Source organism: Astyanax mexicanus, chromosome 22, assembly GCF_023375975.1.
Source record: "Astyanax mexicanus isolate ESR-SI-001 chromosome 22, AstMex3_surface, whole genome shotgun sequence".
NCBI classification, from domain to species: domain Eukaryota; kingdom Metazoa; phylum Chordata; class Actinopteri; order Characiformes; family Acestrorhamphidae; genus Astyanax; species Astyanax mexicanus.
In genome coordinates this window covers 28,559,737-28,585,188 of record NC_064429.1, presented here as the reverse complement: position 1 = coordinate 28,585,188, position 25,452 = coordinate 28,559,737, and the positions used below count along the sequence as shown (strand labels likewise).

At 37.2% G+C, this 25,452-nt stretch overlaps 2 protein-coding genes and 1 long non-coding RNA gene across 3 annotated transcripts in view; all 3 read right to left on the bottom strand.

Annotated features, from left to right (window-relative positions):
* Positions 1-1,062: 1,062 nt before the first annotated feature.
* Positions 1,063-6,296, bottom strand: LOC103029403 (lysophosphatidic acid receptor 6-like). Its single transcript, XM_015607255.3, has 2 exons — positions 6,133-6,296; positions 1,063-4,495 (listed from the first exon to the last, which is right to left on the bottom strand). The coding sequence occupies exon 2, from the start codon at positions 4,493-4,495 to the stop codon at positions 3,368-3,370; it is 1,128 nt and encodes a 375-aa protein (XP_015462741.3). The 5' UTR covers positions 6,133-6,296; the 3' UTR covers positions 1,063-3,367.
* Positions 6,297-11,196: 4,900 nt separating this feature from the next.
* Positions 11,197-24,992, bottom strand: nelfb (negative elongation factor complex member B). Its single transcript, XM_007230487.4, has 13 exons — positions 24,754-24,992; positions 23,866-24,026; positions 23,685-23,784; positions 22,659-22,889; positions 21,765-21,950; positions 19,141-19,253; positions 18,938-19,040; positions 18,706-18,801; positions 18,001-18,143; positions 16,566-16,672; positions 15,380-15,521; positions 13,615-13,723; positions 11,197-12,515 (listed from the first exon to the last, which is right to left on the bottom strand). The coding sequence occupies exons 1-13, from the start codon at positions 24,853-24,855 to the stop codon at positions 12,357-12,359; spliced, it is 1,752 nt and encodes a 583-aa protein (XP_007230549.1). The 5' UTR covers positions 24,856-24,992; the 3' UTR covers positions 11,197-12,356.
* Positions 11,197-25,452, bottom strand: part of LOC125786990 (uncharacterized) — a 234,285-nt gene continuing 220,029 nt past the window's right edge. The window contains exon 2 of the long non-coding RNA XR_007428952.1: positions 11,197-11,633. This is a non-coding gene — a long non-coding RNA (uncharacterized LOC125786990). The remainder of the gene's footprint in view (positions 11,634-25,452) is intronic.

Below are 25,452 nucleotides of genomic sequence, written 5' to 3'. Positions count from 1 at the left end.
AGTAAATTTTTTTTGTGTAACTGACTAAGGGAAGTTAGCCTATGTTGGTAAGACTACAAACTGACGACAGATGGTGAGTTAGCAGTGGGGACACACCCATTATGCAAAAAAAAAATGCTGCCAGAAACCAATAGTTATATTTCGCTAATCGTTACCATTACTATGTCATTTAAAGTCAGTACAACTCAACTAAAGTGAGTAAATAATGCTGCATTTTAAGTATTTCTAAGTAGACATTAAGTAAATTTAACTTAAAAAAATAAGTAAATAAATACTTCCATTTTCCCCAAAACCAAAAAAAAAAAGAATAATTTGGCAGATTTTCCACAGGTTTTCTTTTTATTTGTTCTGCCACATTTTTATCATTAAATAAATTAATATATAGGTATTTGTATGTAAATATATGTTTCAAAATAAAAGCAAGTGCGAAACTTTACATATTAAAGTGGGCTTCAGAATTACTCAATTTCTCTGTCATAGGCAAAACTGAAATATGACTTTACATTTCTGATTATTTGATTTTTTTCCCCCATTGTTTGGCTGAATATTTGATAAACAATTCGGTCAAATACAAGTTATCTTTTTTTGCTGTGCCAATTTATTTATTTTTTTTAACTCCTTATTAATTTATGGCCATTCCTGTTTTTCCGGCCTAGCTATTGTACACTTCAACATTGCAAGATCTTGCATAAATCATGTAGCACCATAATAAGCCAGGCATCTTCCCTTTTGGCTCCTCGCATCCTTTATTTGCACAATGGGCTACCTTTCCTTGGAAATTTAGTTGTATTTTATGGAATGGTTACTCGTTTTGCTGAAGTGCTGTAAAAGTAACTATTTTCATTAAATCAACAAAAATTCAAGTTGACTTTGCTCAAATAGACAGTAGAGGAGCAAATTTAGAACCTAATAGAGTAGCCATTTTTGGCAAGACTATACACTGATGGTGAGTTAGGGGTTGACTTAAAATACAGCTCTGGAAAAAAATAAGAAGCCACTTGAGTTTTTGAATCAGTTTCTCTGATTTTGCTATTTATAGGTATATGTTAGAGTAAAATGAAGAATGTTGTTTAAATCTATAAATTACAGACAAGATTTGTCCCAAATTCCAAATAAAAATATTGTTTAAAAATAGTTTTCAGACCTTAAATAATGCAAAAAAACAAGTACATATTCATTAAGTTTTAATATTTGGTGGAATAACCCTGGTTTTTAATCACAGTTTTCATGCATCTTGGCATGTTCTCCACCACCAGTCTTACACACTGTGTCAGTGTGGCGTGGCAGGACAAGGCTATGGGAAAAAGGTGAAGCTGGTGGTTTTTACAGTGCAGTCTATAAAAAATAGCAGTTCAGAGGAACCGCAGAGGAAATGCTGGTGAGTCTGACATATAAACGCCTCTGTTGCAGCTTGTGAGAAACCTGCAAGAAAGGTTTAGCTGAGTCAAGAGGGTGATGTTCTGTTTCACTGTGCAGCAGCGCTTGCACAAACGTGGTGTTGATAGAAGAAGAGTCGCAGAAAGGAAACCTGACCTTCGGCCTATAAAAATCAGACAGTTGAGGTTTGCTACAGAATATCTAGAGATGTTTAGATAGAGTTTTTGGAACAAGTGTAGTGGACTGATGAAATGGCCAGTGTTTCACTTTACTCACAAGATTACATTACATTTACATTACATGGCATTTAGTTGACACTCTTATCTTACCAGTTTTTTAATAATTTTATTTTTCCTATTATCTCCCCAATTTACACGGCCAGTTAGCCAACCCACTCTAGGACTCCTTCAACACATTGAACTGCTGCTGATGCAGTTTTGCTGAGTAGCATCACAGCGCACTCGGAGAAAATCTCAGCGTCTCGATTCCTGATACATCAGCTCACAGATGCCTTGTGCTGATCAGCATCACCCTTTTGATGTGATGAGGGGAGAGAGAGCCAACTACCCACCCAGAGAGAGCAAGGCCAATTGTGCTTTCTCAGGGCTCTGGTAGCTGATAGCAAACTACATAAACAGGATTCGAACCGGCAATCTCCGGCGATCCCCTCACAAGGTTATTTGTGTTACAGAGGAGGGCCAATGTAATGTTAGTAGTCTTGCTCAAAGTAGCGCAGTGCAGCATTCTGTAGTCACCCAGACCTGGAATTTCTCACTGGCAGGTGGTGGAGTTATCCATTGCACCGCACCAACCAATAGATAACACCTCACAACTTCTACATGTGTGGATTTTCCCAAGATGTTCATGATCTAATTTCATACTGCTAAACCCATAACGTTTTATGTCAGAGTAAGTTGCTAAAGCTTTCTTACAGGCCACATTGAGGACTTTTTATGTGAGAAAAATTCACCACTCCAAATAATTCACAGTTGGTGACAATATAAAACAATGTAAAGTAAAAGTAACATCTAACAGCTAGCAGTTTCACTGCTGGCCATAAACAGTTTTTACACTGACTTGCACTCTCTTTTTCAGTCAGAACAGAGCTGCAAAACTATGCAACAATACTGGTTGAGCCACAGTTGTCAATACTGAACAGTGTATTGATGTGCTCTGCAATATTTCTCAAGGAAGTTAAATTTGGGAAGTGAAAGTGGGTGTACATATAGAGTGTTAAAAGCAGGACAAATGGGTAAAAATACAGATTTGAGCTACAATTTATCAATCATTCTACTACTCATTATTAGGTTTTATAGGATTGCTTGAATTACAGACGTAGGCCAATGACATTAGGAGTCTTACCCAAGGACTAGGTGCTCAAGCTGTAGTGCAGCACAGTAACCCAGACAGGGAATTGAACCCCAGTCTCCCGCATTAATTGCTCACTTGTAGGTAGTGGTGTTTTCCATTGTGCCACACCAAACTTCTGGGGTGCAGGTGATGCTAATGTTATGGCTGATTGGTATATATAGGTATATGTTTAAATAAAATGAACATTGTTGTTTTTTCTATAAACTACAGACAACATTTCTCCCAAATTACAAATAAAAATATTGTAATTTAAAGCATTTATTTATAGAAAATGAGAAATGGCTAAAATAACAAAAAAAGATGCAGAGCTTTCAGCCCTCAAATAATGCAAATAAAACAAGTTCCTATTCATAAAGTTTTAAGAGTTCAGAAAGAGTTCAGAACCCTGGTTTTTAATCACAGTTTTCATGCATCTTGGCATGTTGTCCTCCACCAGTCTTACACACTGCTTTTGGATAACTTTATCCAATTTGTGATCATCCATCTTCCTCTTGATTATATTCCAGAGGTTTTCAATTTGGTAAAATCAAAGAAACTCATCATTTTTAAGTGGTCTCTTATTTTTTTTCCAGAGCTGAATATATATGTGCTACACTGTAGAGCCTGGGTTAATAAGTTCTCATGTCCTTTCATCAGTGATATCCCATGTAGGATAGTGAGCAACTACGTTATTTTCCTGTTGACCCCTCCCAGCGCTGTCCTCCTGAGGCGTCTGAATCCGGACACCGATTTTTCTAAGTGAACTGCGGACGGCTTTGGTGAAATTCTCAGAGGAGAAGCAGTAGATGAGAGGGTCGAGGCAGCAGTTGGCCGAAGACAGAACCCACGATACGTAGTAAGCCGTCTCCACCTTTGAGAGAAGGTCGCAGTTACCGGAGAAGTACTTCTTGACCACCACGACCACGGTGCGAACCACATTCATGGGCAAGAAGCAGAGTCCGAAAATGACCAGACATATGGCCACCATTTTGTATGATTTGCTCTTGATTCGCTTTCCCTTTTGGTGGCAGATGTTGATGGTGGACACTGACCTCGCCAGGCGGATGTAGCAGTATAGCGAGATGCTGAACGGAACGAGGAAGCCAGGGATGAAGAAAATTAAGTTCATGGCGAAATACACGTTGATATTGTTCGTCTGGTGGATGTTGAGGCACACCGTCTGGTTTCCCACAGTACTTTCACCTATAAGAGCTGCACACACTGCTCCTTTGACCAGCACAAAGAGCCAAACTCCAGCGCAGAGCTTCTTAACAAAGTCCTTTTGTTTCAAGCGAGAGTCCTGTCTGTGGTAGACCACGGACACGTAGCGATAGACGCTGATGAGAGTCAGAAAGAGGATGCTACCGTAGAAGTGAGTAGTCAACAGGGCGATCTTGAGTCGGCACATGAAGTTCCCGAAAGGCCAGTTTCCTCCCTTAGCGAAGTAAACCATGATAAAAGGTGCTAGAGGACAAATGGCGGCATCGCTGACGGCCAGGTGGAACTGGAGGATGGTTCCCGGCTTCCATTTGGGCATGCGACACATGAAGACCCACACGCTGAAGATGTTGAGGAGGAGGCCAAGCAGTAGGATCATGCAGAGGACGATGGCGATGGAGATGTGCTTGGGTTCCATTGGACAGGATACTAGGATACTAGTAGTATTAGTGTCCTCTTCAGTTCTGGTCCAGTGTGGTACAATGGAGACATGAGTGCTATCTTCAGGCATGGTCCAGGAAACTGTGGAGGGAAGGTCTGTGGCGTCCATCTAAGAGGCAAATTTCAACAAAAAAATAAAAATAAAAATATTAAAAATGTATAGTATAGCATAGAACAGAATATTACACTGAACAACACAGTTTGCAACCCTGTTATCTCACAATACAACAATCAACGGTACCATTATTGATGGATGAGGATAAGGAATAATAAAAAAAAGTAACAACATAGACTGGGCAATATATCATAATTATTTCAACATTTAAAAGGCATATTTAGGATACAGTCAGTAACTTAAGGGATAAAAAAACAAAGTAGCACCCAATAAAGGCTAGGCAAAATATTGTTACAACTTAACTAAACTAAACTTAACTAGGACTAGTAATTATTGTAAATATATTAAAATCCTCAGTTATCTCACAGGGCTGGAAAATACTGTATACCACAAATATAGATACAATCTGAAACTATTATATGTTACAATGAACAACACTGTTTGCAACTCTGTTATCTCAGGATAACACAGAATATTGGCATAATATTGCAAATATCGCTATAACAGAAACTATTTTACCAAATAGCTAATAAGACTGGTAAATATTGTAAATATATTCAAAACTACTTTACATAACGCTGACCAACATTGTTTACAACACTGTTATCTCACAAACATCTAATAGAGTTATCAGTGAAAAAAAGAATAAAAACATAGTAGCATCCAACTAGTACAGGGCAATATATCTTAAATATTGTTTTATTTGTAACACTGTTCACAACCCTGTTATCTCACAGGGCTGGGCAATATATGCAACTAAAATCTGAAACTATGATACAGAACAATGAAGAACATCATTTCCAACACTGTTTGTCTTCTTCTTTTTTAAATGTGTGTGCTATTGGGCAATACATTGTAAATATATTGCTATATTTACTGCAAATATTGAAGTTTGACTTTCTGGAGGAATGACATTCAACAAAGTACCAGTTTCTTACAAATTATGGCATAAAAACTATTAATGCAATTAATGAAGCAGCTTTGTAACTGCTTTACTTCACCATTTTTACTCAGATTTACTATAGAGTTACTATAATACCATGAAGAGAACTGTATATATGGAGAATGTCTGTATATAGACATAGTTAAATAATTGTTAAATATATTTATATATATATTGTATATGAGGCATGCTGTGATTTTGGCTGTACATCAGGTTTTTTTTTAAGTATACTTCCATTAAACATTAACTTTTTGCAGTGTATTGTAATGTATTTATTATAAAAGTATATATTGTATACATAATTGGCATAACAAAAAACAAGAAACGATTTGGCATAACAAAAAACGATTTTTTAAGTCATATTTCTGAGCCCAAGCAGCAACTGTGGAATATTTAGAGTATATGTTATTATTAGCACATTATGAACATGTAAGACAATTAAAGTTATCTGTCAGATAACATTAATACTGTGAATTTTAGTATACTATATAGTATACTATAAGGTGTTATAACACCATAAAGTCTGGTACTAAACCTACTTCTTTATTTTTTTAAATATGGTATACTTCTAATATGAGCTGAACAACATTATATAGCAACATAAAATACATTGCAGTTTATATTAGCCTTCAAAATATAGACAAATATAAAACTATATGCATTTCTTAAGTCATTTTAAACAACTTACAGTTTCACTGGTCTCTGAAGAGAGTGGTTGTTCTTGCGGCAGGTTAAGCCCCACTAAACTCTAACCATCATCTACTTGAAAGTAAAACCTCTAAACAACTTCCTGTGTAGTAAAGTTCCTTAAATGTTCATAAATACATTTGAAGACGCCTACAGAAACAAGTAGAGAAACAAGAATTAACACCTTTCACAGCCTTGAGGTTAAAGTGATAATGTCTGCAGTCTGCAGTTTACCCACTTCTTGTTAGGCTCATGCGTGGGCTTTGCTATAGATGTTTTAAGAGATTATTAAATAATAACTCTCTAGGAGAATATTATTATATTATATTATAAAAATTAAGCAACCACTTTAGTTTCTGAATCAGTTTCTCTGATTTTGCTATTTATAGGTATATGTTTGAATAAAATAATAAAAAATAGCTTTTAGACCTCAAATGATGCAAAGAAAACATTCACACAAAGCAATCCAGACTGTTCTCATACAGAGTTCCCCAATGGTGGAACAAACTACCTTCCACTACCAGATCAGGAGAATCTCTCACTATCTTTAAGAAACTCCTGAAGACAGAGCTCTTCAAAGAGCACTTACTCTCCTAACACCTCTAACTAACTACCTTCTACTACCAGATCAGGAGAATCTCTCACTATCTTTAATAAACTCCTGAAGACAGAGCTCTTCAAAGAGTACTTACTCTCCTAACACCTCTAACACACTAACTACTTCTAACCCTATTTCTTCCTCCCCTCCTTCACTCCTCTATCCTATTATTCCCCTTTGACCTCCTTTTATCCCTATCCAAAGTTGTTTTTACCTTTAAACTTGTTTTACATTGTACTTGACTATTGTAAGTCGCTTTGGACAAAAGTGTCTGCCAAATGTAATGTAATGTAATGTAATGTAATGTAATGTAAAAACATGTTCATATATTTAAGAGTTCAGAAATAAATATTTAGTGGAATAACCATTTTCTTAGGGTTTTTAATTACAGTTTTTTCATGCATCTTGGCATGTTCTCCTCCACCAGTCTTACACACTGCTTTTGCTTTATGCCTTTACTCCTGGTGCAAAAAATCAAGCAGTTCAGTTTGGTTTGATGGCTTGTGATCATCCATCTTACTCTTGATTATATTCCAGAGGTTTTCAATTTGGTAAAATCAAAGAAACGCATAATTTTAAGTGGTCACCTATTTTTTTCACAGAGCTGTATAATTACAATCTTGACATGCAGATACAGTGGTATGAAACAATTTGGGCACACCTGATCATTTTCATGATTTTTCTATATAAATCATTGGTTGTTCAGATCAGTAATTTCAGTTAAATATATCATATAGATGTCACACCTTTAGCCTTTGTATTTCTTGTGTGCTTCCTTTTCTGTTCTTTCTGTTCCTGTCCTGCCTTTCAGCCTGTTTTGGTTTCTTTTTGAACATATGGCTCTTTGTTATTGTCTTGTCTCCGCCTTAGCTCCATCCTGTCATCTGTGTTCTATCCTGTCTTGTTTGTTACCCCGCCCCCTTATTACCAGTCCCAGGTGTTCCTCACCTTCATTGTATATATATATTTATTTCATTGTATTTATATATAATATATTTATATATTTTCTGTAATTGTTTTTGTATACATAGTTTAATTATTATTTGTTTATATTTTTTTCCTGTCCTGTTTCTCTGTCCTTTCCTCTGTATTGCTGTAACATTTCCCCATTGTGGGATTAATAAAGGATTATCTTATCTTATTTTATGTCCCTAACTGTGTTTGCTTTCTGGTTTTGCTTTTGTTTATCTTGTTTTGTTTAATACATTATACTTTCATTTATGTCCATCCTCTCACTCTTCTGTTTATGACAAAAGAATACGAGTTTATAGGATTTACAGAAAGAGTGCAATAATTCTTTAAACAAAATTAGGCAGGTGCATAAATGTGGGCACCCCAACAGAAAAATGTAATCTATATTTAGTAGATCCTCCTTTGGCAGAAATAACAGCTTCTAAACTCTTCCTGATGTTTCATGATGTTTCAGTTTTACTGGCCAATTATACTTAACATACACAAGGAATTTGACTTCGGTAGATGTTAACTCTCTATACATTGAGATACAGACAATCATTATAATATACAAAATTAGGATAAGAATATACAAAACAAGACATATTATCACATGGCAAAGCACACACAGGGAATTAAACTGCATCAATAATAGTGCAAATGAAAATAGCCAAAGTGGGGATAACTCAACAGTTCAACAGTTCAGAGGGGTGATCGCCATGGGAAAGAAGCTATTTTTGTGTCAAGTTGTCTTTGTTTGCAGGGATCCTATGGCTTCTAATGAGAGTCTGGCTTCTGATTGAAGGTATTTTGGATCATTCTTCTTTACAAATCATCTCCAGTTCAGTCAGGTTTGATGGTTTCTGATCATGAACAGCTGCTTAAAATCACACCACAGATTTTCAATAATAATATTCAGGTCTGGGGACTGAGATGATCATTCCAGAATGTTGTACTTGTTCCTCTGCATGAATGCTATAGTACATTTTGAGCAGTGTTTAGAGTTGTTATCTTGTTGAAGTATCTCAGTCTGCTTATCTGAGATTTTATTTTGGTCTGCCACTTCAACCCTTAACTAGAACTGTGCCTGTGGTTCTTCCATTTCCTCACTCTGTTCCTCACATTGGAAACTGACAGCAACAAATGAACAAGTGCTAGTTTGTAGTAGTGTCACAAAGGGAGTCATCTGATCATTTATCTCGTGTCTAAATTACGCATAAAATTTACATCATGCATTATAAACAGTGGATAATTAATGCAGTTATTTTTATTAGTTGACAATGATAACTTTGGAGCTCTGACATAGGATTTACCCTGGTATAGTGGGCATATTCTGGGCTGTGACTGGGCACTACATGCACTGAAAAAAAAAAAAGATTAATTGGGTTATTAAATACAACGCAATTCATTTACGCAAAATATTTAAATAAACAACTGAAAGGGGAATTTTGAGTAAAGCCAACCTAAAAACTGACCTAATTTTACTTTCACTGAAGTGCATTTGTTCCTATTGGTTCCTGGCATCATCTATTTGCATAATGGGTGTGTCCACACAACCTTCAGTCACCATCAGTGTGAAGTCTTGCCCACCAGGGCTACATTCACTTGGGTAAAGAGTTATATATCCTGTTAATGTAGTTTGCCATCAGCAGCCGGAGCCCTGAGAGAGCACAATTGGCCTTTGCTCTCTTTAAATGGGTAGATGGCGCTCTCACCCCACATCACTCCTCGGGTGGTGTGGATCAGCACAAGGCAGCGTCTGTGAGCTGATGTATCGGAACAGAGTGTGCTGTGCTTTGGTCCGAGTGCACTGTGCTGTGATGCTACTCAGCAATGCTGCATCAGCAGCAGTTTGAAAAGAGTTGGAGTCTGACTTCACATGTATCAGAGGAGGCATGTGTAGGCTTCACCCTCCTGGTGTTGGGGCATCACTAGTGATAGGGGGAGTCCTGATGAGTGGGTTGGGTAATTGGCTATGTACGTTGCGAAGAAAATGGGAAAAAATAGAAATAAAATTATAAAAAAAACATAAATTAAAAGATTAGAGTAAACAGTTGAAAGGGGAATGTTGAGTAAAGCTACTTCTAAATTTATTTTTTTCTCTTGCACTGAAAAACATTTTTCCTATTTGTTCCATGGCATTATCTATTTGCAAAATGGGTGTGTCCACACAACCTTCAGTCCCCATCAGTGTGAAGTCTTGCCCACCAGGGCTGCATTCACTTGAGTAAGGAGTTATACATTAAATAATGGTTTTAATTAATTAAAAGACTAAATAAATCACAATTAATCACACATTTTCTTCCTTAAGACTAAGCTTAATGGTAATGGGCACTTAAAGGTGAATAAAAAAATACGTTACAAATTTTGTGATTTACACCTGGCAGATTTTTTTTTTTTTACTGTATTATATTATCTCATCAGCTGTGTGTGTTCATGACCATGAGAGAGATAGAGAGAGAGAAAGAGAGAGAGAGATTTTAAGTAGTTTTTAAATACCCAAAGATAGCTAGCCCTAGTTGACAAAACTACATAGTGATGATGACTTAGAGGTAAGACGCACACCCATTATGCAAATAAATGATACCAAATATTATAGGAACAGAATCTATGTAACGTAAAATATATAAAATTCTAAGAGCTTCTCAGAATTCTGTGTATTTGTTTCTATTTTTGCTGCTGCGCACATACTTTCCACTTTCTAAAGCCACTCCTTACATTCCCATGTTTCAATTCCAGATTATGTTGCCAAGGACAGTATCTATATAAAGCACTGCCTCACAGATAGGAAACGCCTATTTGTTAAACATTAAACCAGTGCAGGTTCTTCAAAAGTGTAAAGAAGGAATGTTCATTTGGAAAATACAAGTGAAATAGTAATTAGCTTAATATAAATACAAATACAAACACTTTCAGAAAGGGATTTAAGTAAAAAATTTATCAATAGATCAAAAAAAGTATTAAATTACCCCCTAAAACAAATAAACAGTTGCTTTTGCTTTGTTGAGAAGATTCACTCTAAAAATCTCAAAAGAAACTTGGTGAACTTTGTATTTTCATATTGTTAAAAACTATGGTAAACAAGGAAGTTTAAATCCTTTAAAGGGTTTGTTAATTTAGATCTAACCTTGATGATTTACTATCAATTTCAGAAATTGATAGTTCTCAAACTCCTCCATCTGTGTGGACTAAAGATAAACCACAAGAGGAAAAGACACTGAAGCACTCAGACCTTCTACATAAGAAGCTGGAAGGTAAATGTCTGGGACTGGAAAGATGTGCTCAGCAAAAGAACACGGTCAGTTTTCCACCACTACCTGGAAACTATAAGCTACATGACAAAAAAAAAAAAAAGATGCCAATACATAGAAGAAGGGTTCATACAGGGTATCGAAACAGACCACACCAACAGCCTTCATCTGTAGGTGGAACTTATCACAGCTCAGCCTTAATGGATCCCAGATCAAGAGCACAACCACAAGAACAGTCATTAGGCACTAGACTAGAAAATAAAGGTTAATTTTCCATTAGCAATAAAATGCTTTATTTATTTTCTAAATAAATTTATTTACAGCAGGGCAGCTACAAAAACATCACATCAGTTTCAGATCTATATCACACATCAGTCAGTCACAATAACAGTGCCGTTCAGGAAAGTAAGAAAAGCATCTTTTAGCATTGATACATCAATTAAATGAGACCACGCACGCTTTAATAAAACAGTCATTTATACAATAGAAAAAAGCTGCTGTTTTGAAGTTGTAGTTGCAGGCTACTAATCTGACCAATGTAAAATACAAAAAAAACAGGAACTCCAACAAACAGAGTCTACATTCACATACACAGTAAGTAAAAACAGACCAAATCTGATCCTTTTTGTTACACAGCTCTGGAAGAAAACTAAAAGACTGCTTAAAAATGAGGAGTTTCTTTGATTTTAACAAATTGAAAACCTCTGGAATATAATCAAGAGGAAGATGGATGATCACAAGTCATCAAACCAAACTGAACTGCTTGAATTTCTGCACCAGGAGTAAAGGCATAAAATTATCCAAAAGCAGTGTGTAAGACTGGTGGAGGAGAACATGCCAGGAAGCATGAAACTGTGATTAAAACCAGGGTTATTCCACCAAATATTGATTTCTGAACTTTATATGAACTTGTTTTCTTCTTTGCATTATTTGAGGTCTGAAAGCTCTGCTGCTTTTTTGTCATTTCAGCTATTTCTCTGATTCAGTTTTTCCGAAGTAATGGCCAAATGTGGCCACAGAATGTGGCTCCAGCACAAAAAAAAGAAAAATACAAGCTTTAAAGCTTGAAAAAAAGCTAAAATTTGGCTTTTTTACTATGAGATGCATGAGCCCAGATGTCAGTCAACTAAACTCCTATGATAGCTCCTGTGATTCTAGCAGGGATGAAACCGAAACTTCAAGTGAAGCGCTGCTCTTTTGGGGAATACATGTCATTTACACAGTGCAAACGTTTCTCTTTTTCAAGATTTTTTTTAGATAAAGAAGCATAAAATAATCGAAAAAAAAAAAAAAAATCAGATTTGAGCCACATTTTGACCTGCTGTGTGAACGTAACCCAATTCCAGGTAGCGCTGCTCCTCGATCAGTCTCTACATGACTGTAGTCCTTAAGTACAGCAGTAAAGAACTGCCGTTAGATGCCTCCTCAGAGTGGAGTGGTAGGTGTGGAGGCTGTGGTGGGGACTGTAACAGGATGGAGGCCCAGGTCCAGGCCTGGTGCTTCCTCAGGCTCAGGTGGACTCCGCTTGGAGGCCTCTAGCTTCTCCGTCAGCTGCGTGTAGAGCTCCTTCACCTGCTCACTGCTCTGTAGAGGCAAACAGAGCAGAATTAATATGGAATGTGTAGAATCTGACATATATCTAGTGCCACTGATGGCTTACAGATATTCTGTAGGGACTCGGATCCTGTAGCTCTCTCAGAAAAAAAAAAAAAAACACTATACAAATAAAATGGGGGAAAAAAATATAAAGAATAATGCAGGAGAACATCTCTAAACCAAAAGTGACCCCTAGTGGCTGTTTATGTTGAATTCTTCAACTTTATTTTGGTGAAACTCTGAGGGAGATTTTAATTATTTAAATGAAAGAGAAGTTCTACATGAAATTAAAAAGATATCTGGTTATTTTTTAATAATGTGGATTTTTTTCTATTACTGTTACTGAAAATGGAGCTTTCGAAATTAAGATTTCCAGTGTTTCCAGAGCGTTACTATACTGCTGTTTGAATCTCAAATTACTTTTTTTAAACATAGTTTGGCTGATAAAAATAAGAAATAAGGCTATAGATTAAAAAAACACTACAAATAAGGTAAAAACAAAAAAGATACTTCTCTGAAAAAGCAGAATGTTCCAGAATTTACACATCCTGCATATTAGAGTTCCCTAATATTTCTAGCAGCATTTTATACAGTCAAGAGGCAAATCAAATTACACTAATTAATTATTAACAACACATTCTTCAATTATATGTTCCCCCCCCCCCCCCCCCCCCTAAGTATCCTGAAAAAAAAAACAAGAGAAAAACAAGGGACACCTAATAAAATAGAGTGTGCTTTTGGAGAAAGTGTATAGAAGTGCTTACAAAAAAAGTAAGTAAGTAAATAAAAAGTGCAGTTTAAGTTTTACTCTTCACGCTATGATCTGAGAACATGAGACATGGTCATTTTAAACTAAAAAGTCGGGTTTCATCATGACTGCCTGTTTTTAGAACATCTACCCCCCAGAGAGAGCATAGCCAACTGTGCTCTCTCAGACTCCGGCTGCTGATGGTAAGCAGCATTACCAAAATTTGAACCAGCGATCTTCTGATCATAGTAGCAGCGCCTTAGACCTCTGGACCACTCAGAGCCCCTTTAATCACAAATTTAAGTAATAATTACACTCATTTATTTACATTGTACTTACTTGTTTGGGTGGTTCCAGGGTTTTCATCAGGGTTTCCATAGTAGACTGGTGCACCTTCTGGTGGAGATGGTTCAGCAAGCGCAGTGTGTGTCTGTGCACATTCTCCTTGCTAGGAATGAAATATACTGAATGATTTTACATTCATTTAAGAGCACAGATATTCTATGATACAGCGATTCAGCTAAATCAAGTTTTTAATTAAATATTAGCACATTCAATGGTTATCATCATCTCCTGAAAGGTAGATAAACTTACAAATTTAGAGAGTCTGTGTTCTTGAAAAATAAAAAAATCACAATTTAGTGGAAGTACACTAAATTGTATGCATGTATAAACATATATGAATAAACATATAAAACAAAGAGCTGGTATTTCCCTGGCATTGTGGAAAAATAAATATATATAATAACAAATATATATATATATATATATATATATATATATATATATATATATATATATATATAACAAGAATACATATGTATAACAAGGTGCTGGGATCTTCCTGAACCTCCTCTAAAAGGCAAATTGACTGAATAAATAAATGTAATAAATTTAAAAAATGACTTGATCGAAATGGTAGCAGATGTAAAAGATTAATGACAGCATTTATGAAAGCATCAAATGATTAATAATTACTAATTGACTGTGATACTATTGTGCTGTATGTGCACGACTTGGTTTCAACCTATTTGTTTGTAAATAGCTTGAAAATTGGAAAAAAGTGGTTTACATTATCTAATATTCACATTCATAAATCAATAAACCAGGGGACAACACTCAGTCCCGTTACTGGCACTCAATTCTGTTACTGGCACTCAATTCTGTTACTGGCACTCACTCCTGTTACTGGATCTCTCTTCTCTTACTGGCACTAAGTCCTGTTACTGGCACTCACTCCTGTTACTGGATCTCTCTTCTCTTACTGGCACTAAGTCCTGTTAATGGAACTCACTCCTGTTACTGGCACTCACTCCTGATACTAGAACTAACTCTTAATCCTGGCACTCACTCCTGTTACTAGAACTAACTCTTAATCCTGGCACTCAGTCCTGTTACTTTTACGTTTGTTTGTGTTTATACAGTAACAGTCAAATGCTTTTATTTATTCTCTACATTGTAGATTAATGTTAGAGATAAAAACAATTAAGGGACACGTTTTTGGGAATTATGTATTCAACATTAAAAAATAGTGTTTACCATCCCCTGTCTTTAACATTAAATTTACAAAATGTATATATATATATATATATATATATATATATATATATATATATATATATATATATATATATATATATATATATATATAAATAAAAGTGTCCAAACTTTTGACTGGTAACATATATTTGTTAATTCTTGTACTTTACCTTTGCATTGCTCCCTGCCAGAATGCATATAGTTGATGCATACATTTTTTGGTTTCATGATTTTTAGTTGATGGATAAACTTAAAATTTGAACTGAAAAGAAAGAGAAATGGCCCAAAGGATGGGTGTATGTGGAGATGCAATTGTTTAAAAATGTGATGTAGATTATTCATCTAATTCTTATTCCTGCTCTGCCCTCTAAACAGCTGAAGCGTTGAGGACTGTGCTGCTGTACAGTGTCTGCAGACACCTTCTACAGCTGGAGGTGTTCATAGTGACAGAGCTGAGTCACCCACGCATATCAAATCCACTTCTTGGCGAAGTCTAGAGAAGTACTTCACGAGTGCAGTGACTCACCAACACACGCACTGCCTCACTGACTGTAATCACACTGACCTGGAGTAAGAGGTGAGGAGGAATTTATCAAAAACAGCCGTGCAGAACTCCTCCGTGCCAAACTCGTCAGAGAGAAGGGTCAGGTGACCCATCAGGAGATGGAGGAAAATGTCTCCAAATGCCATGTCATTGTAGGTCTCCACTGCAAGAGATGAGCACAGACATCACTGAGCACTGACACTAGGGGGCGACAGTGGTGTTTATAATATTTCCAATGGGAGTCTACTTCTTACAAGATCAATGGCGGAGGTAAGAGCCAGGGCAAAGACATTCAGTGTACATATACTGTCCAAATATTAGTAGACACATAATAAATATTGAATATGGACAACCACCAAACACTGCGTTGGTGTTTTTGATCCAGGATCTTGCGAACACTCTCTGTCATGGCTGAATACAATCAAAACCTCACAACAATGTTTCAATATCTAGTGTAAATACCTCCCAGCAAAGAGGAGATAAACTTCCCTATTACCACATTATAAGGTAACACTAGTAAGGAACAGGGATGTCGCCATGTTTTCCTTCTAATTCAGCAGGTTAAGTAAACACAAATGTAATTAAACCATTTTATTTCAGTCAAACAAAAAGTCAAAAAGTCAAACAAGCGCTGGATCTACACAGATTTCTCTCCTAAAACTATTTATTTGGGTGAGTAAAGCGCTTCTGTTTATTTACTAAAGCTTAGATTTCCAGATTTCCACTATAGCTGGGTGCAACAATATTAGCATTAGCAGCTAATCGCTAAATGTCACCTGACAGCGCTACACTAAAGAACACTGATGTGTTCCAGTCAGCCAGGGCGATATTAGCTAGCGGTTCGTCCCACGTAGCTTGTAGCATTGTAGCATGGTAAATGCACAGACTACAGTTCAATATATTCACCTCTGAACAGTGAAAGAGCTAGCGCTTAGCACAGTTAGCGGGTAATGCTAATGCTGCTCCAGCAGCGCTAGCTGGGGTTAGCAGCAGGCTATAGGCCGATAATACTCACATCTGAACAGCAAAAGATGTAGAGCTTAGTGTCTAAAGCCAATACTGCTGGAGAACTAAACTGGAACTGACAATTTTTGGGAAAATTAAAGGATTTTAAGTGCGCCTTATAGTGCGGAAAATACGGTAGTACACTTTATTTGAGAAGAAATGTTGAACAAAGCAGGTGTCTACAAACATTTGAACGGCTTACCGAGAGCAGGCAGCAGCCTCTGCAGAGCATTCTTATTCCTCTGTTTAGCGATATGAAGCACATAATAAAGGCCCATCTCACACGCTACTCGGTTGTCCTGCAGATATCTAATTAAAAAAAAAGGTTATCAGTGAAACTGGTGGCATCAATGTACACTATCAAAAAATTAAAAATAAATAAATAAATGCATACCCTGTATTGCTGCAAAACTCAGCATGCAGTTATGTCTCAGGCGATACAAGTGATTACCGCTAGTATGGTCTGATTGGGAGTTTTTTTTTTTTTGTTTGTTTTTTTTATAATTTTATTTCTAATTTTTCCCATTTTCTGCCCAATTTACATGGCCAATTACCCATCCCACTCATTAGGACTCCCCCTATCACTAATGATGCCCCAACACACCAGGAGGGTGAAGAGTAACACATGCTTCCTCCGATACATGTGAAGTCAGCCACCGCTTCTTTTCGAGCTGCTGCTGATCCAGCATTACAGGTATCGGTTCTGATACATCAGCTCACAGACGCCCTGTGCTAGGGACATCACCCTAGGGGAGAGAGCGCCATCTACCCACCTGGAGGGAGCAGGGCAGCTTGATGGCAAAGCTGCATGAGCGGGGGGTTTGAACCTGCGACCTCCTGCTCATAGTGGCAGCGCTTTAGACCGCTGAACCACTTGGCGCCCAATATTGTCATTTTAAGACCATTAAATGCTACTAATATAAGCAAAATTTCCCACTATCTAATCTGTCAATCAGCCTGCTACCAGAACCTTAATTTGAGGTGGAGTTGTAAATGAGAAAGCTGCCCTCTATGGACTAGAACTAGATCATCTTAACCAACAGATCCAACAACTGTCACATTTGAGTATGGAGACCTTGTGGTGAGCTCCTCAATCCTTCTTCAAAGCCTTTGCTGTAGAGCAACACACTGCCCCAACTGCTGGTGTGGTCATCTGGGGTGCCATCATACCTTACAGACATTTACCCCTAGTAGTGATAGGATGGACACCAAGAGCTCAACCATATGTGCAGAAAATCCTGCAGCCATGTTTTGCCATTAGTTGCAGGCCTTTCAATTGGCATTATTCAGCAGGACAATGCTCATCCACACACAGCAAAGATTCTAAGGCATGTCTACACCAGACTGCAACATTTCCTCAGACTGCCAGCTTGAGGAACCTGCAAAATCTGTAGGCAAATGTGTCGTTTTTTTGTATGCACGCTAGAGGCATCTAAGTTCCATACAATTACAACAATTATTTTTCTGCCAATTAGTGTACTTAATAAAGACCAGATACAGTATATTCCCTAATAAAAATGTTAAGCTGGGTGTGTATACCTGCTAAAATTATTAAGGACACTGTGCACACCTAATATTGGCTGGGTGTGTGCATGTTTGTACCTTGCAAATATCATGTCAAGTTGTACGCCACGTACCTTGTAAATGTCTCAGGCAGGGCTGTAGGATAGGTGAGGGAGCTCTTTTCTTCGCTTGGGAGCTTCTGTTCCACAGTGAAAGTGTAGTCGTCCACCACGATCGACATCATGGCAGGCAAGAAACGTGTCACAACTTCCAGCTCCTGACAGCAGCACAAAACACATGCACTATATCAATCATTAGTAAAACTTCAGTTTCCGAATCAGTTTCTCTGATTTTGCTATTTATAGGTTTATGTTTGAGTAAAATGAACACTGTTGTTTTATTCTATAAACTACAGACAACATTTCTCCCAAATTCCAAATAAAAATATTATCATTTAGAGCATTTATTTGCAGATAATGAGAAATGGCTGAAATAACAAAAAGATGCAGAGCTTTCAGACCTCAAATAATGCAAAGAAAACAAGTTCATTTTCATAAAGTTTTAAGAGTTCAGAAATCAATATTTGGTGGAATAACCCTGGTTTTAAATCACAGTTTTCATGCATCTTGGCATCATGTTCTCCTCCACCAGTCTTACACACTGCTTTTGGATAACTTTATGCCTTTACTTCTGGTGCAAAAAATCAAGCAGTTCAGTTTGGTTTGATGGCTTGTGATCATCCATCTTCCTCTTGATTATATTCCAGAGGTTTTTCTCAATTTGGTAAAATCAAAGAAACTCATCATTTTTAAAAGGTCTATGGCAGGTGAGGATCTTACCAGTCGTGGCTCTTTGAAAACCTGGCTGTCAATCATATCCCAGGCTCCCTGGCCAAGAGAGAGCATCCTGAGGAGGAGGAGCAAGTCTGGGCTGTCCTGTTTGTACATGCAGACAGCACACAAAGAACTCAGTTATTAAACAAATAATAAAAAATAACACAGCGCAACACTACTTATAAAGATATGGGTGATCCCAAGCACATAATGCATGATCCAACTCTGGAGCTCTTACTCTAGGCAAGGCATCTTGGCTGAGCAGCTCCTGCAGGTTCCTCACGGTACTCAAAACCAGTGTGTTACTGGCAAAGGGGTCACAGAGAATCATAGAGAGGTCTCTATGGATCAAAAAACAAAAACAAAGAGTATGATTTTAGTGAAGTAACTAATCCCTTAGTGGGTTTTAAACAAAAAGCTTGATGAGTGGAGCTGTCATACCCCAGCACTTGCTCCTGTCCTTTCTTCACACCATCCAAAAAGCCCTGCAGCTCACGAGCTCGTTTAGCATCCACAAACTTCTCCCTGATGCAGGCATCCAAACACCAGGTGAACTGCAAGGAGAAAGATTGCTTGTACATGTAATGCAAATACAGGTTATACGCTAAAAAGCTTTTGGCTAAATGCTGGAGTGCAGAAATATTTAGCTAAATGAAGAAATGAAAAAAATGTTTGGTTGTATCTAGACACAGCCCTGGGGGAAAAAAAGAAACCACTTAAAATGATGAGTCTCTTTGATTTTACCAAACGGAAAACCTCTGGAATATAATCAAGAGTTAGATGGATGATCACAAGTTATCCAAAAGCAGTGTGTAAGCAGTGGCGGACTTAGCAATTTGGGGGCTCAAGGCGAATTTAGCTAGGGGGCCCATCAACATTAATATGCCAGAAATAGGGTTGTGCCGATGGATGATATCATCGTCCATCCTCATTTATGACCCAACATCGTGATGGATGGTAACCATCATGATGCCACACCCACTGTTTTTTTTTTCAGAAACTTTAGGTCTCCTTCACCTAAAACTTTAGCAGGGATTGTACAAAAAAAGATCAAATCAGGTATATAACTTAAATGAATTAGAGTCAGGGATGAAAATTAAAATACCCTACTGCTACAAATATGCCTAATTGGCATATTATTCTATTATTTATTATTATTCTATTATTATTCTATTATTATTATACTATTATTATTTATATCTAGGTTACAGCTTGTCTTCGTCTTCGTTTTTCTACATGTCTGTATTAATTTTGAACATTTCATGTCATTTATGCTGGTTGTGCCAGGAAACTCACTCATTGTCAGCCAATGTTGGGCACGGTACTTTGAAAATAAATTATGTAAATTCTATTATTATTAGAAAAATAACAAATGAAAATAAACCCAAAATGTTGACAAAAATATAATAACGAATTTTAAAACATAGAAACGAAAAACGTTAAAATGGTATTAATATAATATAATATAACAACTGGATCAAACAGTTTAGCGTCAGTCATAAGGAACGCGCGCCTCAGTCAATAGGAAAGTGCGCGCGGCATCGCGAAAAAAAAAAAAAAAACGTTTTAATAAATAAGGTCCTATCAAGTGAATTAAAATATATGGTATTAAAAGTTATTTAATTCGCATGTTTCTTGATATTTAATCAAGAGAAATCAGGCAAAATGAGCCGTGCTGCGCCGCTGCGCTCTCTCTCTCCCCCTCCCTCCCTCCCTCCCTCCCTCCCTCCCTCCCGCAGGCTAAAAATAATATAACAACTAAAATTAAGATGAGTGAGGACCTGTAAAGTAATCAAATATTGTCAAATATAAAGGATAGGTAGAGGTTTTGGTGAGCTGTTTCAATGATTTGAAACTGAAACTAACTCAAACTGAAATTATTCTGTGCACTAGCCTATTAGATAGCTTTTGATTGTGTTTTAAATGAGTTTTTATTTTATATTAATTACTTTTTATTCATTTTAAATATTTGTAGTATTTTATTGATAAAAAAGCTTATCAGTTTTGGAAGAGCATCTGTTTTTAGTTTACCCTCTTCCTCCTTTTTTCTTTTTGTAGCAAGTGCTTTATGGCTTCGCTCACAACCCACTTTTACACTTAATTTCACCTTAATTCCCCGCATTAGCGGTTCACGGCATGGCCACATGGCATGAATGGAATATTCCATTTTAACGCGAAAGAGAGGGGGTGTGGACTGAACTGTATTTCTTTGTAATTTATTGTGTTGTCTTTGTTTCCATTTTAAACATACAAGAATCACCATTTCTGAACGCACTGTGAATTACTGAAATCTGTGAATTACTGTCCAAAGGGCCCCAATTACCAGCTGTAGGCCTATGGGAAGTTTGCAACTAGTCAGGGGGGCCCTACAGTGGGCTGCAGTGGGAGGGGCCCAAGGCAGTTGCCTAGCAATGCCTCTATGCAAAGACCGCCTCTGTGTGTAAGACTAGTGGAGGAGAACATGCCAAGATGCATGAAAACTGTGATTACAAAACCAGGGTTATTTGAACAAATATTTTTGACCAAAAACTTTATGAATATGAACTTGTTTTCTTTGCATTATTTGAGGTCTGAAAGCTCTGCATCTTTTTTGTCATTTCAGCCATTTCTCATTTTCTGCAAATAAATGCTCTAAATCACAATATTTTTATTTGGAATTTGGGAGAAATGTTGTCTGTAGTTTATAGAATAAAACAACAAATGTTCATTTTACTCAAACATAAACCTATAAATAGCAAAATCAGAGAAACTGATTCAGAAACTGAAGTGGTCTGTTTTTTTTTTTTCCAGAGCTGTATGTTTGGATAAACGTTGAAATCCAAAAATATTTGTCTAAATGGTGAAGTTACAAAAATGACAAATAGTGGACTACGAATAGTTTAGCTAAAAGAGCTGTGTCCATTAACTTTTGGCTAAATGGTGTAATGAAAAAAATGTTTGGCTGTATCTGGAAACATTTGGTTAAATGTTAAAGAACAAGAACAAGTCCACAAACCAGCAGCAGCTTCTGCATGCTGTGTAGGTTTAACACCAAGCCAATATGGCTTATTAGAATGGGCTGGTACCTTGTGGCAGGGGTCAACGGAGCAGATCTCACTGATATCCAGGTCGTGGAGAGACATCAGCAGCTCAGCACGTAGAGTGCAGTAGTGTACGTTGCGTGTGCGCAGGAACAGGGTCCTCAGAAACTGCAGCACCATGTCATACAGCTTCACGTTCTTCCCAATCATCTGTGTGAGCTTCTGTACAACCTGAGAAGAATAATGCATTTGCAAAACTTTGTGTTAAACTATTTTCAAATACTAAAAAAGCAAGACAAAGAACATAAATTTGAACTAAACTGCTAATAAGACACAGTTTATAGTTTAATCTGGTATATTAGCCAGATAACACTAATTACCACAAGCTATGAACACATGCTATCTCTGCTCCATGCTGTTTACACATGCTTTTTTGCAGCGTTCACTGCTCACAGCCATGCTACTCTATGTGTTTACTATCTGTATATCTGCACTGCATGTCCAATTAAAACCACAGTGTTTGAAAGTGCAGGGTTGTCACTATATTACTTTTTGGCTCCAGAACCAGGCAGAGACAACGTGCTCCTGTGAGTTTATTGGTGCGAATTTTGGTGCGTTTAGGTTTCCACCTGTGTGAAACCAAACCAAACCACACAGAGGGAGAAACGCTCCAAATAAACAAATTCATTAACTGATCCGGACCATAGAAACCAACTACAGGGGAGACTAGTGAAGAAAAGTGTCCACAGAGTTTCAGACCTGCTGCTGTTAGAGCTGCAAACTCTAAATCACATTGCTGTGGCTGTCCAGATTTAAGTCTGACAATATATTGGTATAGTATTAAGTTATAACTACCTATTAATATGTCATTTAAGACTGGGAAGAGGTTATCAGAAATCATGTGGTTATTCTTATACCCTCAGAATAACAGCACATTACCTCTCCCTGCCGCCGGGTCTTGGGTGAAGGACTGAAGAAGTTGTGTAGGATGGAGAGGTCACTGCTGAACAGTGCAGCTTCCTTCTCTACAATGTACTGCTTCAGCAGAGGAGACACCTCGTCCCCAAACAGAGCCTGATTATCCTGCCAGATCTGCCTCTTCACCTCCACTGCACACACTTTATACAGCTCCTTATCAGCCATCACCTGCTTCAGCTTCTTCTCTGGCACCTATTAAAAAAAACACACCAACAGAAATCCAACTAAATCAGGGGTGTCCAAACTACGGCCCGCGAGCCATTTGCAGCCCGTTTCCTTTTTTGGAGCGGCCCGCGAGGTATTTTAGAAATAGAATGAAAGTTGGCCCGCTGTTAAGCAGGTTTTTATAATATGAGATTCAAAGTTTGAACGCTAGGTGTCAGAAACGGGCCAAAGAGTCTAAAAGCGAAGAGAGTGCTCAGTTGTAGCGCAAAAAAACGGGCCAAAGAGTCTAAAAGTGGAGAGAGTGCTCAGTTCTAGTGCAGAAAAACGGGCCAAAGAGTCTAAAAGCGGAGAGAGTGCTCAGTTGTAGCGCAGAAAAACAGGCCAAAGAGTCTAAAAGCGGAGGGAGTGGTCAGTTCTAGCGCAGAAAAACGGGCCAGAGTCTAAAAGCAGAGAGAGTGCTCAGTTCTAGTGCAGAAAAACGGGCCAAAGAGTCTAAAAGCGGAGGGAGTGCGCAGTTGTAGCGCAGGAAAACGGGCCAAAGATTCTAAAAGCGGAGGGAGTGCGCAGTTGTAGCACAGACAAATTAGATAGATAAACATAGTAAGTAAGGTAAAAGCATGTTATTTAAAGTGGTATATTTCATTATTTGTTTTTATTACAGAGTCTGTGGCCCGTGACTTCAAACATATTTCTTCTTCTGGCCCCCAACAAAAAAATTTTGGACACCCCTGAACTAAATATAACAAATATACTGCATATAGGCCACCCAATCAACTCTCAGCATAGACAGATTGGTACATAGAGGAGGCAGATCTCTCCTACCTTTGGTAAGTGTTTCATAACCTGCATTACCACAGGCTGGATGGAGGGCATCTTGACCAGAGGGAAGCTCTTCTCCAGAAGTTCTTCCAGCTTAGTGTACCTAAGTCAGACGCAACTTATTAACCTTTTGTTACAAGATAGGAAATAAGAAAATTACCCAACTTGCATCTTTTTCTCTTACCTGTCCTCATCTTTGCCTTCTGCAATGACTGCAACTCGCTCCATCAGCTTGTCCCGAAGCTCATCAAAGACAGACTGGTGGAACTCCAGACGAGGTGTGCCGTGAAGATCCAAGAAAGGCAATGCTGACTGCAAGGTGGGCAACAAAATGCCATTCTCCGTCTACATAGAATTATAAGCATAGTATAAGTAATTAATACACATATAGGTTTACTACACTTTTCTTTTTTTTACTACACACTACACAATTTTATAAATTACAAAAAAATAGCATCCATAACATCTTAACAAATATTAACATTATATCACTGAATACTTATTGCTTGTATATATATTTTTTTATTACAAAGAAACTTTTAATTAACTGCAATATCTGTCTACGTTAAACATTTAGCATTTTTATATCGTATTAATAGTAAGAATATGGAGGATATCATCAGAGCGTAAAGCACTCAGACCCAGCTTTACATTTCATTACAGAGTGTGAAAATACTGTTTAACTGAATGACGTGCAGCAAAAAATAAATAAGAATCACTGTGCTATTGGAAGAGTGTTTGAATACCAAAATGTTCATCTGCTGATTATATTCTTACTGTCGATATGACACAATAAAATAGCGATACATTGTGTAACTTAGCTCTTTTAAAACATTTAGCGTTCATACATTAAACCGCAGTGTTTTCTAACGTTAAGCGTTTAGCTAGCCTTAGCTTAGCTTTTAGCTATTCAAATAACAGGAAATTAATGCAAGCGAAGGTCAGACTAAAACTGCGTGAAAATCAGTGAATTAAACAATATAATAAACATATTTAGACAGTGAGTGTGTGTGTGTGTGTGTGTATTTAATAGTGTGAGTGTGTGTGTATGTGTTTGCGAGTTAATCGGGACCTGGAACTGGTCGATAGCTTTCAGCGGTTCTGTGCAGTTGGTCAGAGTTTCCTTCAGATCCTCTCCGTTAGAAATCCCCAACTCCGGCAAACCCGCGAACATCCTGCGGCCCAATCAGCGCTGAATTAATTTAATAAACTAATAATCCTATCAAATATTATTATTTATAATCTCTAATTCAAAGTGAGCTACGCTCCGAACTCCCTAAACACACACATAAACTGTCCGAGTCGCAATCATGGCGCGGGGTTAAATGGTTCCGCCCTGTGAAAAGTTCCTAGGCTTGCTCGCTCCCTCGCTTTTTCTCTTTCTCTCTCTTGCTGTCTCTTTTTCTCTGTCTCTCTTAATCTCTTTCTCTCTATATATAAACCATTTTGTAGTATGTAAATGCTATAATATATGCTATACAATATATGCTATATGTTTAGATAGAAAATATAAACATTTTGACACAAAATACACATATTTCCTCTAAACAAATATATTTATATATTAACAGTTAAACTGATAATCCTGATTTATTCTTTAAATTGCCATATATGATATTAATACAATTATTAATTATTGGTTATTAATTAATGGATTATTAATTAGTATTAATATGATATTAATACAACTGAATATAAAATAAATTATTAGGAAATAGATCACTATTGTTATCTATCTATTATCTTTACTGTTAGATTTAGTGTTGATGTG